Genomic DNA, 13,981 nt, shown 5'->3' with positions numbered 1-13,981 from the left:
TACCAACTTGGCTCAGCACACTGCAGCAGATACCTGGGGCAGCTGTCCTGTTGCTGCGCACAGAAGGATTTAGCCTTTACCCTGCCTGTTTCCTTCTCCCTGCTCTGCTCCAGATGAGTCAAGCTCTAGTGGTGGACATCAGTTGTCTTCCCCTGACCGTGGGCTGCCAGCTGGTTCTGACACAGACAGCTCTGTGGAGGAGGAGAGTGACTTCGACACCATGCCGGAAATTGAAAGCGACAAGAATGTCATCCGCACGAAGGTAGGGCTGTGATGCTGGGCCACGGGCACATCAGGGCCAGGACCAGCACTAGTCACTTGCCACAGTTTTTAAATTTCCACTTCCCTTCTAGCTGCATTTAACCTAATGACGCCAAATATGTTTCTTAGTGTTTATTTGGAGTCCAGTAGCTTTCGTACTGTGCTAAGTGTGCTGCTGAAATGTGTGTTTTAATACGGAAAATCAGCGTGCATTGGGACTTTTGAGAAAGGAGGAAGAAGCCCAGAGTGTCCCAGGAAGTGCAAGGAGGTGGGACAGCATAAGGAGGAAATAACCTGTGATAGTAGGTAGCTATCTGGTAGGAGTAGTGTGACTGTAATGGATGTGCAGAGGGGCTTTAAGCTCGCAGCTATTAAACTGCCTCCTTTTGTTCCCCTGTACTGCTCTGTGTGGTCAGAGGTTTGTGCAGAACTCATTCCCCACAGACATGAGGGACACAGCAAGAGCGCTGTGTGAAAAGTGGTCCAAATATCACCAAGCTGCCCATTGTCCACATATGTCAAGATAATCTACTGGCTCTTCTAGTCTTTACCAGTTCTTCTTGTTTTCTTCTCTCTTTCCCCATCCGCTAATGTTTTAGGTGTTCCTCTATCTATCAGACTTGTCCAGGAAGGACCGAAGGATTGTCAGCAAAAAATACAAAATCTATTTCTGGTAAGGAGAAGGCAAACTGGTAAGCCCCAAGGTTCTGGACTCGGTCTCTGGTGGTGGTGTCTGTCCATATGACAGTGTTCTGAACCATGCTTCAGACCTGAGGATATACTTTGAGCTATCCTTTTATACATTGTGACCCCGTTCCCCGTTCCAACCAGTTATCTGCAGATCCCACACACCTCAAATGAGGATATTTGTGGACAAGTGCCCACATGGTCCTGGTTTGCATGAGTGCTTTAAAGTGTGATAACGAGTGTGCTGGAACATACTGGGGAATGAGAGAAATTGGACTCAAACACACGAGTTTGTAGTCCATATTCTGGCTTTTCTTGTGCCCTTAGCATTTGCATTAGCACATTGCTGTCTCCTGCTTCAGGAGATCATAACCAGAGGTATGAAACTCTGACTGGGAGAGAGGCATGTGTGCCCTTAGGCACCGAGGTGTATGCATTCCTCCAGAAGCACTTGGGGCAGTACCTGGGTGTGCAGCAGCTGTGGTGTGTGTAACTGCTGCTACTGTCTCCTCTCTGCAGGAACATCATCACCATTGCAGTGTTTTATGCCTTGCCTGTCATCCAGCTGGTCATCACTTACCAGACGGTGCGTTGGGCTCTGTGTGGCTGTCCCCTGTGCTTGGGTACACTCGCCTTTAAACTTGCTCTGTTGTTGCATATGGTGTAAGGATGATGACAGTGAAACTGGCGTGACCCAGGAATCCTGCTCTGTCTGAGGGGCAGCACACATAGCTGCTTTCTCTGCACCATGTGTTGTGTTGCTACTGGCTTGGCTCATGGAGCTTACAGTTCTGCTGTTGTTACTTGGGAAGCAGGAGTGTAGCTGTTCTCCTGCTCATCTGACGTCTCATGTGGGGCCTGTTTCGTTTGAGGCAGGAGGAATCTGCTGTTATCTCTAAAAGACAACTGAAAGCAAGTAGGAGTTGCTGTGATATGGGTGACTGTTCCACTGTTTTTCCCTCCCTGCCCATGCTGTCCTGCTATTATTCAATATCTGCAGGCAGATCTAGTCATGATGAGGTTGAGAGCATACAGTGTGTTCCCTCTGAAGACTCTTGTCAGATTTGTGGCCTGTGGCAACATCTTGTTCCTCCCCAAAAGCTTTACTTGCAGATGTTGGTGCTGCCCTGTGCCAGAGTCAGGCTGTGTCCTGGTACATCTTGTGTACACGCAGTGTTTGCACAAAGTGAACATCCCACCTCCCAACAGGGAGGATTTACTGACACCAGGTCTCTCACCTTCTCTCTTTCCAGGTAGTGAATGTGACGGGCAATCAGGACATCTGCTACTACAACTTCCTGTGTGCCCATCCCCTTGGGGTGCTGAGGTGAGTGACCCCTGTGGTCTGGGTTAGGATTTTATCCTTGCTGGGATCACAGTAACTGGATTAGGACCGGTGAGGGTTTAGGAATTTGAGCTCCACTGAGGAACACATGCCACTTGGGTTCCTCTAGCAAACCAACAGCACAGCAATGAGGTGTCCAAAAGAACACAGGAGCACTTCAGCTTCTATCTACGGAGCAGCAGCTCTGCAAAGAAGTTCAGAACAGTCTTTTCAGAGCAGCATTCCTCTGAACTGATGTAGGAGTGTAGAAAAACAAAGCCCTGCTTTGGGAATCTTGCAGAGTGTTAGGACTGGTGTGGCAGGTGAACCTTAAATTGTCATCCAGGATGTAAAACAGGCTGGCATTTGGCAACTGCTGAAGGTGGAGAATGGGGGTTAGTGAATTGAAATAGATTCAGCTTATCATGGCCCAGAACTCACCTTCCTGCTGCTGTGCTCCTTTTGTCTTACACCTTATCTGTCCCTGCAGTGCCTTCAACAACATTCTCAGCAATGTGGGCCACATGCTGCTGGGCTTTCTCTTCCTCCTCATCGTGTTGCGCAGGGATATTCTCCACCGTCGCGCCATGGAGATGAAAGATGTCTACACCCTGGTAGGAAGTGTGGTTGCATGGGGCTGAGTGGAGGGAGGAAGGACAGGGACAACTTAAACCAGTGTGATATGCAGTGGTTTTCCATTTGCTTTCCTTGCTGGAGGATTGAATCTTCCTCTTCTCCTCCGCTCCAAAAAAGGGTCTAGGTGGGATGCTTATGTTCTTACACACACCAGTGCTTTTCTGCTTACTGTATGTTCCCATTGCTGTGGTGGCCCCCCAGCCTGGGCTTGCAAAGACAAGGGGATGAGCAGAGAAATGACTCCTGTGGTTGTGGCTCTTTCTTCAGCACTAACTTTGGAGGAACTGGGACAGTAGGTCTGTTCCAAGATGCTTTTATTTATAAGGAGGTTGGATTTGTCTTATACATTCAAGAGTTCCTTTCTGGGCACTCCTGTTAGCAAGAGGGAATAGAGCTGCCTGCAATAACCCAGAGGATTTGGCTGTCTCTAGCTCTGAAGCAGAGCTGCTTGTAGTCAGAGCTTCTGCTGTCTCTGCAGTATCTTCTGGGCAAGAATGGAGAAAACTGCAGCCCTGTTGGCAGTGGTGCTGGTGTTTTTTGGAGACAAATGGCTCTGTTTTCACTGGCTTGGTAGCAGTTAAAGGCTTTAGCAGCCTTAAGGGTTTTCAGCCCAATTATGATGGAAATGCTTTGTCGCTAGGCTGATGGGCCCTGCTGCTCAGGTGCTTTTAACCCTTCTGACCACAAAAGCAAGGATGCTATTCTGGTTGCCCAGTGCTCTCAGTTGTGGGCAGTGCATGCTGCTGCACTGCTGACTAAAGGACACATGCAGGGTTTAGGAGGAATGAAGTGATGGACAGCAGAAGCTCGTTTGTCATCAGGGCAGTGAAGGTACTTACTATGCATCTCTGCTTTCTTCCAGGACTATGGGATCCCAAAGCATTTTGGTCTCTTTTATGCTATGGGCATTGCCCTGATGATGGAAGGGGTGCTCAGTGCCTGTTATCATGTCTGCCCTAATTACTCCAATTTCCAGTTTGGTAAGCTGAATTTCCTTTCTCCCTTTGAACTGGAGGTAGGATTTGCCATGTTCTGTCTCCTGCTGAGTTGCTGGCATTTCCCAGCCCTCTACCTTTGCAAGCCTTGCTGGACTCTGCCTGTTCCAAGGGCTCAGTCAGGAGTCAGTGAGGCTGTGGATGTCAGGGACTAAGACATTTCAGCCTCTTCCCCAGACCTCGGGACTCTGGTGTTGCATTGCTGGCAAGATCTTCCTTGCTTTTGCAGTTCAGTGTTTGAAGACAAGTGCATAGCCTGAGTGGCAAAGCACTGAAGTCTATGAAATCTGTCTGCCATCTCTGTGGAAAATTTTCCTCTGTGGGTTCCTTCACTTTTTTGGGGAAGAGAAGACTCGGGCAGAGTGTTGTATGTGTGCATAAATTCCTAATGAGAGAGAATGAAGATGAGTCTTCTCAGTGGTGCCCAGTGATAGAAAAAGAGGCAATGGGCACAAATGGAAACTCAGGATTTAAATTTTTTTTTTCTCCTTTGAGGGTGGTCAGAGACTGAACAGGTTGCCCAAAGAGGCTGTGAAGTCTCCTGCCTGACTTGGACGTAGTTCTGGACAACCCTCTTATAGCTAACCTTGCTTGAGCTGGGGGTGTTGGATCAGACAACCTCCAGAGATTCCTTCTAACATCAACCATTCTGTGATTCCCTGCCTGTTTCTGTGCTGCACTGTGGGCACTTATTTTCTGAGCCCCTCCAGTTTTTGTTGCTCCAGAGCACGGTAGATGTGTTGCAAGATGGCCAAGCACCGAGGGCTGTACCACACGGTGCAGCATCGAGGAGTGGTGCCTGCCAGCCTTGGGTTTAGCCCTGCTGCTGCACTTCATGTGCACTGGCAGCAGTTCCTCAGCCTACTCAGCAGCAGCTGTTCTCACTGTTTCACTTGTGCTCCCTCCACAGACACCTCCTTCATGTACATGATCGCAGGGCTGTGTATGCTCAAGCTCTACCAGACCCGCCACCCAGACATCAATGCCAGTGCCTACTCTGCCTATGCCTCATTTGCGGTGGTCATCTGTCTGGCTGTCCTCGGAGTGGTATGGCTCCTCTTAACTACCTGCTGCTCTGGGAGGGAGATGGTGTGGTTGGGAGCAGACCTTAAGCTGGCAAATGACTGGGGAGAGCAGTAGGGTAGGATAAGTGCTTTAAGCAGCTGCTAGCATTTAATTTCCCAGTGCTCTTGGGTCTTCCTTTTCCCTTCCCCTTGGCCTGCAAGGAGGGGAGAAGGGTACATCAGTTTTCTTTAGGTGGGTCCCGTTTTGGGCTTTGCCCACTACATACCCTCAAGAGGAGAAATTCATACATCCAGGTGTCTGTGACCAAGCTTATTTCCTGTGGGGTAGCTCAGCATGGAGTAGGGGGATGAGGCTGGCTGAGGATCTGAGATAAATGTCCTCTGCCTAATTGCTTCTGCCTCTTTCTCCCCTTTGGAAAACTCTGTGTTGCTGGGCACAGCTCCTGCAGTTGGCCTTGCTGTCTTTGGGGAGGTGCAGGGCTAGAAGAATGGCTTCAGGGGCTCATGGGTGAGTTTCTGGAGTACCAGGCTACACAAGGGCAGAGGAGCAGAAGGAGTTGCAAGAGTCGCTCTTGTTCACCAGTAATGAGTGACTGGTCAGGGTAGTACTGGGCTCTTCCTGTTTGCTCACAGTATTGCAGGTGTTGACTGAGCTGGGCTTGTCCAAATCTGGCATGTGCTTTAGCTCGGTGGTCTTTGCTTCTCTTCTTTTGGAGGATTCAGTTTCATTTGGGAATGACCAGGCAGGTGGGCCACCAGCCCCTCTGTGCCATGTGTAATGCAGAATACCAGTTGATTCTCTGGAGGTCTCTGGGTAGGAGACTGTCTGTGGAGACTGTCTTTGGGCTACCTGGTCTAGTGAGGGTGTGTCCCCCCCATGGCAGGGGGGTTGGAACTAGGTGAACTTTGAGGTCCCTTCCAACCCAAAGCATTCTGTGATTCCATGAATATGGCATGCAAAAGCAGCAACATCCCAAACTTGGGATTTTCCAAGAATCTCTTAGATCTGTACACTCAGGTTCAAAACACCAGGGGCATCTTGTGGGATGCTTTGAAGCTGTTGAGGGGAGCTTATAAGCTGCATGTCTCTCTTGCTCCCTTCATGTAGAGGTGGCTTTTCTGTTTGCCTTTTGTTTGGTTTTGTTTGTTTATTTGTTGTTTTCCTGCACACAAAAGGCAAAGTTCAGGCAAGTGCTGTGCCCCAGAGGAGGGGAGTGCATGGTCACAGCCTGATGGCAGCCCAGAGTTTCTAGGCTCCTTAATGTATAACTGAAACTAAGGCTTTGATATCGCATTAACCTGCATTTGTAGGTCACTTCCAGTCCCTAAAGTGAAAGTGCACAATAGGAGCAATTACCTGCAGAGCAGCTTTGTCCTTTTTGGTGTACTGCAGTGTGCTTGTTAAAGTAATCTTGGGTTTCCTCCTGACTGCCTTTGTAACAGATCCAGCTCCCAGACAGAGAGCTGCTGCCCCCCTCAGCAGGGAGAGCTTGCCTGGCCTAGGAGTCCCTGTGTTCCTGCTCCCTGGGCCAGCTGCAGTTCTTCCCTGCTGTCATCCTTGTCTGAAGGGGTCTTCAGAAAGAATGGGCTCCTCTCCAGAAATGATGAGCTCCCCTTGCTTCTCTGCATTGCTGTTTGGATTTATAAGTCTGGTTTTGAGTTGGAAGGTTTAGGGGTTTCTCTTCTGTGTTCCGTGAGGTTACACAACGTCCTGCGGTGACACAGGAGAGGCAAGGATCGGCCTGCTGACAACAGGGCTCAGTTTGCTTTTAATGTGTCTGCTTTCAGGTGTTTGGGAAGAATGATGTGTGGTTTTGGGTCGTTTTCTCCATGATCCATGTTGTGGCCTCCCTGGCTCTCAGCACCCAGATCTACTACATGGGCCGCTTCAAGATCGGTGAGTGCCGTGACTGAGCCGTCGCGCTCCGGGGTGCGCAGGGGCCTCTTCCTCCCCCCTGTGCTGCCTACACAGCACGTCTGTCCTGTCACCTGTGCTTGTGTTATGGGTTATCCTGTCCTATCATCTATCTGATGCTCTTCCAAACTTCTGAAGGCCTTGTGCTGCTGCTTCCTAGACCTGTGGGAGTCGGCAGGACCTGTCTGCTCTATGGTAGCACCTGAGCTGAGTTCTGAGGGAGCCTGCCTGTCAGCTACAGCTCTCCCTAGCACCGTGCTACATAAAACCCTTATGGTGTGGGTGGGGAGGGGGTCTGGTGGGGAACCTTGTGCTCCACTTACAAACGTATTTCTCCTTCCTCTCCTGCTTCTGTCTGCTTCAGATGGTCCTGACTCAGGTAACTCTGCGGCTCTTTTTTTCTCTGTCGACCTGAGTGAGCAGTAGCTGGGCACAGCAGCCAGGGTGTGTGGATGTGTGGGGGGAGTGTGCCACCTGCGGCTGGCTCTTGAGAAGTGAAGTCAGCTTGTCGGCAGAGCTGCCAGTCCCCTTCCTTGGCAGGAAGGGGGTGATGGAGCACAGGAGATCTCTGATCCTGGCTCTGGAGCCGTTTCAAGCTCTGCGTTTCTTGCTGGAGAGATATGTGTGTGCATGCGTGCGTGCATGTGGTTCCATCCCGTCCCTACTGCTTACTGAAGGGAAGCTTTGGCAATGATTTTGAGGGTGAAGGTGTCTCAAGTGTGCTGTGGCCCTCGAAGGCCTCAGGGATGAGTTTCTACTGTTTCCTTGCTCTGGCAGCTCGTTCTATGGGTGCTGCTTTCCCTCTTCCCGCACACACATCTCTCTTCCAGAGATGAGGTTGCAAAGCTGGCCTGTTTATGCATACAGGCTGGGCCTTTTTGACTTCTGGGCAGTGCTAGTGTTACGGGGAGCTTTTTTCTTCTAACCTGTCATGCTGGCCAAACGCCATCCACATCCCATGGGGGCTGCCCTTCTGCTTAGCACAGGCTGCTCCCAAAGGGCAAAACTTAAATCTGGCTGCCACCCTGACCAGGCATGGGCTGGGTCCTCCGTTGTCAGCTGGTGGGTGCCTGCATCTTGCCTCTGTAGGCGTTTTGGTGTTTGCTCTGCTGGCTGTGCTGACTCTCCCTCCTCTTTGGCAGACTTGGGGATATTTCGCCGGGCGGCCATGGTGCTGTACACGGACTGTATCCAGCAGTGCAGCCGACCCATGTACATGGTGGGTGACTCCTCATCGCGGCGCCTCTCCGAGCAATCCCTCGCTTTCTAGCCAGTGTGCAGAGGCAAGAGGTGTGGCTGTGTGGAAAAGCAATGCTCTCTGCTCCCCTCCGTCACCTTCCCCCAAAATGTTTCAGTAAGGGCACCTATCTGCTGGAGTGGTTTACCTCCCGCCTCCAGGCATCCCCTGATCTAGGTAAATTAAAACATCAGAGTGAAGGTGACACAGTGTGGCAGGATATTTCTTTGTTCTGGCTCTGTGGGGACACCTGTGTAAAGGAGTGAGTGTGAAAGTCTCTGAAAAGCAGCCTGTCCAGGGAAACGGCCACTATTTTGACTCTGGGGTTCAAGCAAGGGCTGTTGGGATTTCTACGCCACCTCAAGGCAGGCAGCAGAAAAGTAAGAAACAGTAGGTGTTACCTTGTGTCCCACTGATTACACATTTTGGCACAGGGTGCTAATTAGGGCTTCAAGCCCCATTAAGGTTTTATCCGGGAGCATTTCCCCACCACCGCCCTCCGTGTCTGAGTAAGTGTCAGGCTGAGTTTGGGAAGCACCCGCAGCGCGCTCAGGCACGAGGTAACTGCGGCCAGCCTGGCAGAGCTGCATCGTGAAGGCAGCTGTAAGCGTAAACACACTGCCCCCCCCCACCCCCCCCAGACGTGCCCCTCCTGCCTGCCGCAGTTACAGCCCTTCCCTGGCTGGTGGCTGTAAAGCTTCTCTGGCCATGTGTGGGATGCTGTCTGAAGCGTCCCCTGCTGCCTCGTTCCAGCATGTACTTTCTCTGTGCGATTTTCTTCTGTAAAAGGGTGGGAAGGCAGGAATCTTAACTGGAAAAACAGCAAAACTAGTTAAATTATTTGCAGAGTATCCCGAGGATGATCCTTAAGTGTTGGGCTTCTCCTTCAGATGTTTAGTCTCCTTTTTGCAATGGTCTCTTCAAATTTGTGAGGACCAGAGGGGTTTCCATCTGGCAAAAGCGCGTTCAGAGTGAACTTCAGAGCCAGGTGCATGTGTGTTTGTAGGAACCAGACTCTAACTTGTCACACAATGATATCCTGAATTTTGAAGGCAGAGGCCTCTCTTTGCTTTTCCTCCTGCTTTCACATAATCATTGGTATCTTCTCTTCAGGACAGGATGGTGCTGCTCATTGTTGGAAACCTGGTCAACTGGTCCTTGTGAGTAGTGGGGCATGGGTATCTTGCATACTGGTGCACGTGGGGGCAGTGGGATTTGGTGTTGACACACAGGTGGCCTGAAATGATGGAGAAATGCAGCAGTGGCTGTGTGATAGGCCTGTGCCTGGGGCCTTTGGCCTGTTTTGGCAAGGAGCTGCACCAGATCAGAGCTGAATGGTTGGCAGATCCATGGAATGTAGTGCAGTGCTACTGAGCTATGCAAGGCACCCCTGAGCACTGCAGCTGGTGGTGTCTGTCTCATGGTTTGCATCTGAGTGAGCTTGTGTCAGGCTGGCTTGGTACTGTGCAGCTGCCTTGTGCTGTACCTGTGCTTCCCACGTAGCTGGGAGGTCTCTGGCACAGGTGAGGTGCAGAAGACTTGACAGACCCTTGCTAGTCACAGAACCTGGCTCATCAGTAACTGCATGGATGGGGGAATTGGCTCTTGGATGATACTTTAAAGTGGTTACCTCAGGCTCTTACTTTTCCCTGAAGCTGCTTCTCAGGGATATGCCTTCTGCTAAACACACAGATCTGAGGCCAGCTGCTACAGGCCCTTGCCTGCCCTCTGGGGTCTCTGGTTGCTCTCAGTGGCTGACCATGGCTGAGTTGGCTCTCCTTTGCTTCTCAGCACTGAGCAGAGGTGAATGATGCATTTCCTCTAGGGAACTGAGAGGCTGTCCTGTGCTCTGGGGCGGACAGTGGGTGGCAGTCAGTCTGGGGAGGTACCCTGTCCTCAGTGACAGCAGGTGTCTAATGTTTTTTCTTTCCTCTCTCTCAGTGCTATCTTTGGGCTGGTGTATCGGCCCAGAGACTTTGCCTCCTACATACTGGGGATCTTTATCTGTAACCTGTTGCTGTATCTGGCTTTCTACATCATCATGAAGGTAAGAGGCAGCAGTAGCTATTCCCTGGGGCGTCTGCCTCCAAAAGGAAAGGGATGAGCTTTTTTTTTTTGTGGCTGCAGTCTGGGTTCCTATGGTGCTGCAGAGGGATGCAGAGGGGCATTGCAAGGCTCTGGGTGGGATGGTGGGACAAGGTGTTGGATGCTGTGTTGCCATCTTGGGGGCCCAACTGGCTGGGCCATACTTACCTGGGTGGGCAGCCCTTTGCAGATGCAGATGGTCCAGGCTGGTATGTCAGCCCTATGAACAGCTCTGGCCCCTGGGAAGAACCTGGGACGTGTTGTGAAGTTCTGTCCCTGTCTGCAGCTCCGCAGCTCTGAGAAGCTCCTGCCCATCCCCCTGTTCTGCATCGTGGCCACAGCAGTGGTGTGGGCATCTGCTCTCTACTTCTTCTTCCAGACCCTCAGCAGCTGGGAGGTAAAGTTCACTTTTCACAGTCTTTCTGTCTGTCTCCATCTATTGCCATCTTCCCTTCCTGTTGTTTGTTTAGACACACACAAAAGTACTCTGGGGAGAATCTTGGGCTGCTCATGGAGAGCTGGAAGGATTTAATTCAGTAGATGAGGAAGGGAGCAAGGGAAGCTGTGCTGAGCCAAAAATGAGTGTGTGTATGCAGCTGTGGAGAGACTATTTGTGCCCCAGGTGATCTGGAGGTGACTGGTCCTTGCCAGGGACAGAAGAAGAGCTGGGAATCTGAAAGCAAAACTGGGCATAATCCTGACTAGTGCTGGGTGCCTTCTAACAAGGTAGCGTGTCCATCTCCATGTAAGTGAGGGGCCTCCTGCAGGGTGGTCTGCTATAGGCTGTGCAGCTTGTGCTATCCAGGACCTCAGATCTGAAGACCAGAGGGGTCCCCCCAGCTGTGGGTTTTGGCCCCAGATCCATCTCCAGGTCTAAGTATGACACTGCATTCCTGCCCTGCTCTCACCATGGCTCTGGCCAGCACAGCCCTTTCTCCTGGCTTCCGCGTGGAGAGTTAGGACCAGGTGATCTCCAGAGGGTTTGGCATGGCCAGCCAGGGCCCTGTGTGAGTGAGTGCTGGGTCCTGACACCCTGCCTGCTCCCCCAGGAGACTCCAGCAGAGTCCCGGGAAAAGAACCGGCCGTGCATCCTGCTGGGCTTCTTTGACGACCACGACGTCTGGCACTTCCTCTCTGCAGCTGCCTTGTTCTTCTCCTTTCTGGTGAGTCCTCCTGAGCCCCCCACTTTGCTGTATGGCATCACCCTCTCCTCTTCCTCCTTGTTGTTCTCTATCCTCATGGAGCTGAGGCTGCCCCAGGACCTCACAAAATGCCTCAACTCCTCTGCTTGGCTCTGCCTCCAGACATCCTACACAGTGGGATCAGGCTTGTTGCTCCCTGAGCCTCCTGGCCTCAAATTCCCTCTGGGACTGTGGGTCACACAGATGTTGTAGGAAAGCTGAGGGGCTGCTGGTGTGACCAACCCTTTCACAGGTGTGCAAGGAGCTCCTGGAAAGGGACTCCCTTTGACCAAGGTAATAAGGTCACTCTTGTGGAATTTAGTTCATGGTCTTTCCCTCCACTTCCATAGTTGACTCCTGTGCTCCTCTCCTTGGTACCTCTTTTCAGGCCCGATGGTCTGTGTGGTGGCAAAGGTGGAGGTGTCCCCTACAATGGGGTCACAGCACAGTGTTTTGGGGACATGGAGAAAGAGAGTCTAGCTGTGCAAGGCACAAGCTGTTAGCAAAGGAGCTGCCTTGCTGCCTGCAGTGACTTGAACTGTGGTCAAGCAATTACTGGGTGACTCTTCATCAGAGGCTGGTGACAGAGGCCCAATTTATCAGTGAACTCTCCATCACGGTTGGGGCAGGATTAGCTGTAGGCAGTTACCTGTCAGCTGTGGTGCCAGAGGGACTTGCTGGAAGCATTACAGAAACAAAGTGAGTCTGACAGTGGGTTACTCTTGTGATTGCTCTGTGTGCTGGAGACGTGGCCCAGGTGAAGCTTCCTGAGATGAGATGCCATCGGGAGCTGGTCATTCTCTCCAGCTGTGGGCTGGCCAATGAGACCTAAAGCTGCCTCACACTTTCCTCCTCAGGTCCTGCTGACCCTGGACGATGACCTGGACACGGTGCGCAGGGACAAGATCCCAGTGTTCTGAGCCCCCAGGGGACAGGGGCGCAGGGGCGTCCCAAACTGCTCAGCCAGAAGCACCGAGCCACCAGCATCTGTGGGGAATGAGCCTGCTTCCCTGGCCAGCGACGCCATGGGAGCAGGGGAGCCAGATCTCACAGCAAGCATGAAGGGGTTGCTGCAGTGACTGAGGTGGGACCAGGAGGGAAGATGTTTGCTCCTTTCCCACTGCACCCTCTGGGGCAGGCATGACCTGAGGCCAGTGTGCAGCCCTCTGTTCTGTGCAGCAAGTGCTAGAGCCAGTGAAGAGGGAGGAAACAGGAGAGTGTTAGAGACCTTTGCTTGCCTTCCTCCCTGCTGATCTGCTCCACTTCCTCTCCAGTGAGCTTGAGAAGTGTAACGCAGCTCCTCCTGTGTAGGCAGCTGGTACTTGTACCCTGCTGGCTGCTGCCCTCAGAGAGTCCCTCCAGGAGCATGGGGAGACTCTCAGCTGCCTGGTGAGCAAAGGACTCCAAGCTGAGGTGGCAGTGGGGGACTGTTCTGTGGGGGGTTTTTTGCTGGAGAGGCTCCTCCTGTAGCTGGTGGGGAGCTGTGATAACAAGAGAAACAAGTCCAAGGGACTGCAGTGTTGGAGGGAGATGACAGACCAGAGCTGCCTGTGAGTGCTCTGCCAGAGGCAGAACCCCCCATGTTGCTCTTGCAGCCTCTCTCACTTCCATGTAATACCAAACAGCCTCACTTCTCTCTGTGGCTCCTACACAGGTCCTTGTTGTGTGATGGTCTTCACAGCACCAGGAGCGCTGTCCTCAAGCCCTCCTAAGAGACAGTGAGGTGAAGCTGAACCCTTGCGAGCCGGGCAGCTCCTTGGCAGCTCCTTGGTGGTGTGAGGGGCAGGGTGGAAAGGGGAGGCTGACTTTCTCCTCCCACAAACCTGCTTTGGGCCAAGTCAGCAAAGCAGGTTCCCTTAAGGGCTGGGGGTGTGGAGGAGGTTTTGGGGCAGTTGGGGTTGAGCTGTTGGCTGAAGTTCTGGACCAAATTTTCCTCTCCGACTTTTCTGCATCTAAAATTAGTTTTAAAACTTGGCTTCTTCATGAATTAACAGTTATTTAAAAACAAGGTGTGAGGTGTTGCAGGCCTGGCATCTAAAATGTGATTTGATTTTGATAATTTTGGATTAAAAAGTATTCTTTGAGGCCTGCTGTCCTTACCCTTGTCACTGAGCATTTTTCCATTGGTGTACATGCACGTATGCAGTGAGGGGAAGGCTCCATTCCACCTGTGCTTACCAAAGCAGGGTAGGGTAAATTTCTGCTCCAGTAAGTCTGTGTATCCTACAAAGGTTCTACACCAGCTGGTTTTAAATTTATTTGTTTTTCCCTAAAGTGGAGTTTGTCAAGATGGTCAATAAAACAAATGTTCTTAGCTCCCTGCTCCACAGGTTGACCTGAATTCTTCCTGCTCCAGCTCTCAGCAGCAGCAAAGAGCACTTGGGACAGAGGGGTGCCAGTGGTGTCACACAGCTGCTGTCACCTTTAGGACCCTCACAGACTGTTTCCTGCATATAGGTGCTGATGACCTGCTGTTCTCTTATCCAGACTGCCTTTGTGAGGCTAAATAAAGAGCAGATGCTCTTGTTTGTCACTGTAGCTCCTTTGGCAGATTGCAGAGAGGGCCAGAAGACACAAGAGGCTGGCAGCAGGTATCTTCCTGAGCAGAGCCACACTCCTATGGAGGGGTAGCCAC

At 51.7% G+C, this 13,981-nt stretch overlaps 1 protein-coding gene across 2 annotated transcripts in view; it reads left to right on the top strand.

The window, feature by feature from the left end:
- Positions 1 to 12,266, top strand: part of SIDT1 (SID1 transmembrane family member 1) — a gene marked incomplete at both ends in the record, with an annotated part of 45,218 nt that extends 32,952 nt beyond the window's left edge. Inside the window, 15 exons of one of the 2 annotated variants that reach the window (XM_084279093.1) lie at positions 114 to 262; positions 861 to 934; positions 1,468 to 1,534; positions 2,202 to 2,275; positions 2,763 to 2,886; positions 3,771 to 3,888; positions 4,814 to 4,950; positions 6,717 to 6,825; positions 7,208 to 7,222; positions 7,986 to 8,062; positions 9,194 to 9,240; positions 10,022 to 10,127; positions 10,452 to 10,562; positions 11,215 to 11,328; positions 12,204 to 12,266. In XM_084279093.1, coding sequence (XP_084135219.1) covers positions 114 to 262; positions 861 to 934; positions 1,468 to 1,534; positions 2,202 to 2,275; positions 2,763 to 2,886; positions 3,771 to 3,888; positions 4,814 to 4,950; positions 6,717 to 6,825; positions 7,208 to 7,222; positions 7,986 to 8,062; positions 9,194 to 9,240; positions 10,022 to 10,127; positions 10,452 to 10,562; positions 11,215 to 11,328; positions 12,204 to 12,266 — 1,385 coding nt within the window. The remainder of the gene's footprint in view (positions 1 to 113; positions 263 to 860; positions 935 to 1,467; positions 1,535 to 2,201; positions 2,276 to 2,762; positions 2,887 to 3,770; positions 3,889 to 4,813; positions 4,951 to 6,716; positions 6,826 to 7,207; positions 7,223 to 7,985; positions 8,063 to 9,193; positions 9,241 to 10,021; positions 10,128 to 10,451; positions 10,563 to 11,214; positions 11,329 to 12,203) is intronic. The other variant, XM_084279094.1, reaches the window with a different exon arrangement.
- Positions 12,267 to 13,981: the final 1,715 nt, after the last annotated feature.

This window comes from Gallinula chloropus (assembly GCF_964237585.1).
Source record: "Gallinula chloropus genome assembly, chromosome: 1".
Lineage (NCBI taxonomy): Eukaryota > Metazoa > Chordata > Aves > Gruiformes > Rallidae > Gallinula > Gallinula chloropus.
Note: the sequence above shows the minus strand (reverse complement) of the source record. Positions and strands in the feature narration are given on the sequence as shown.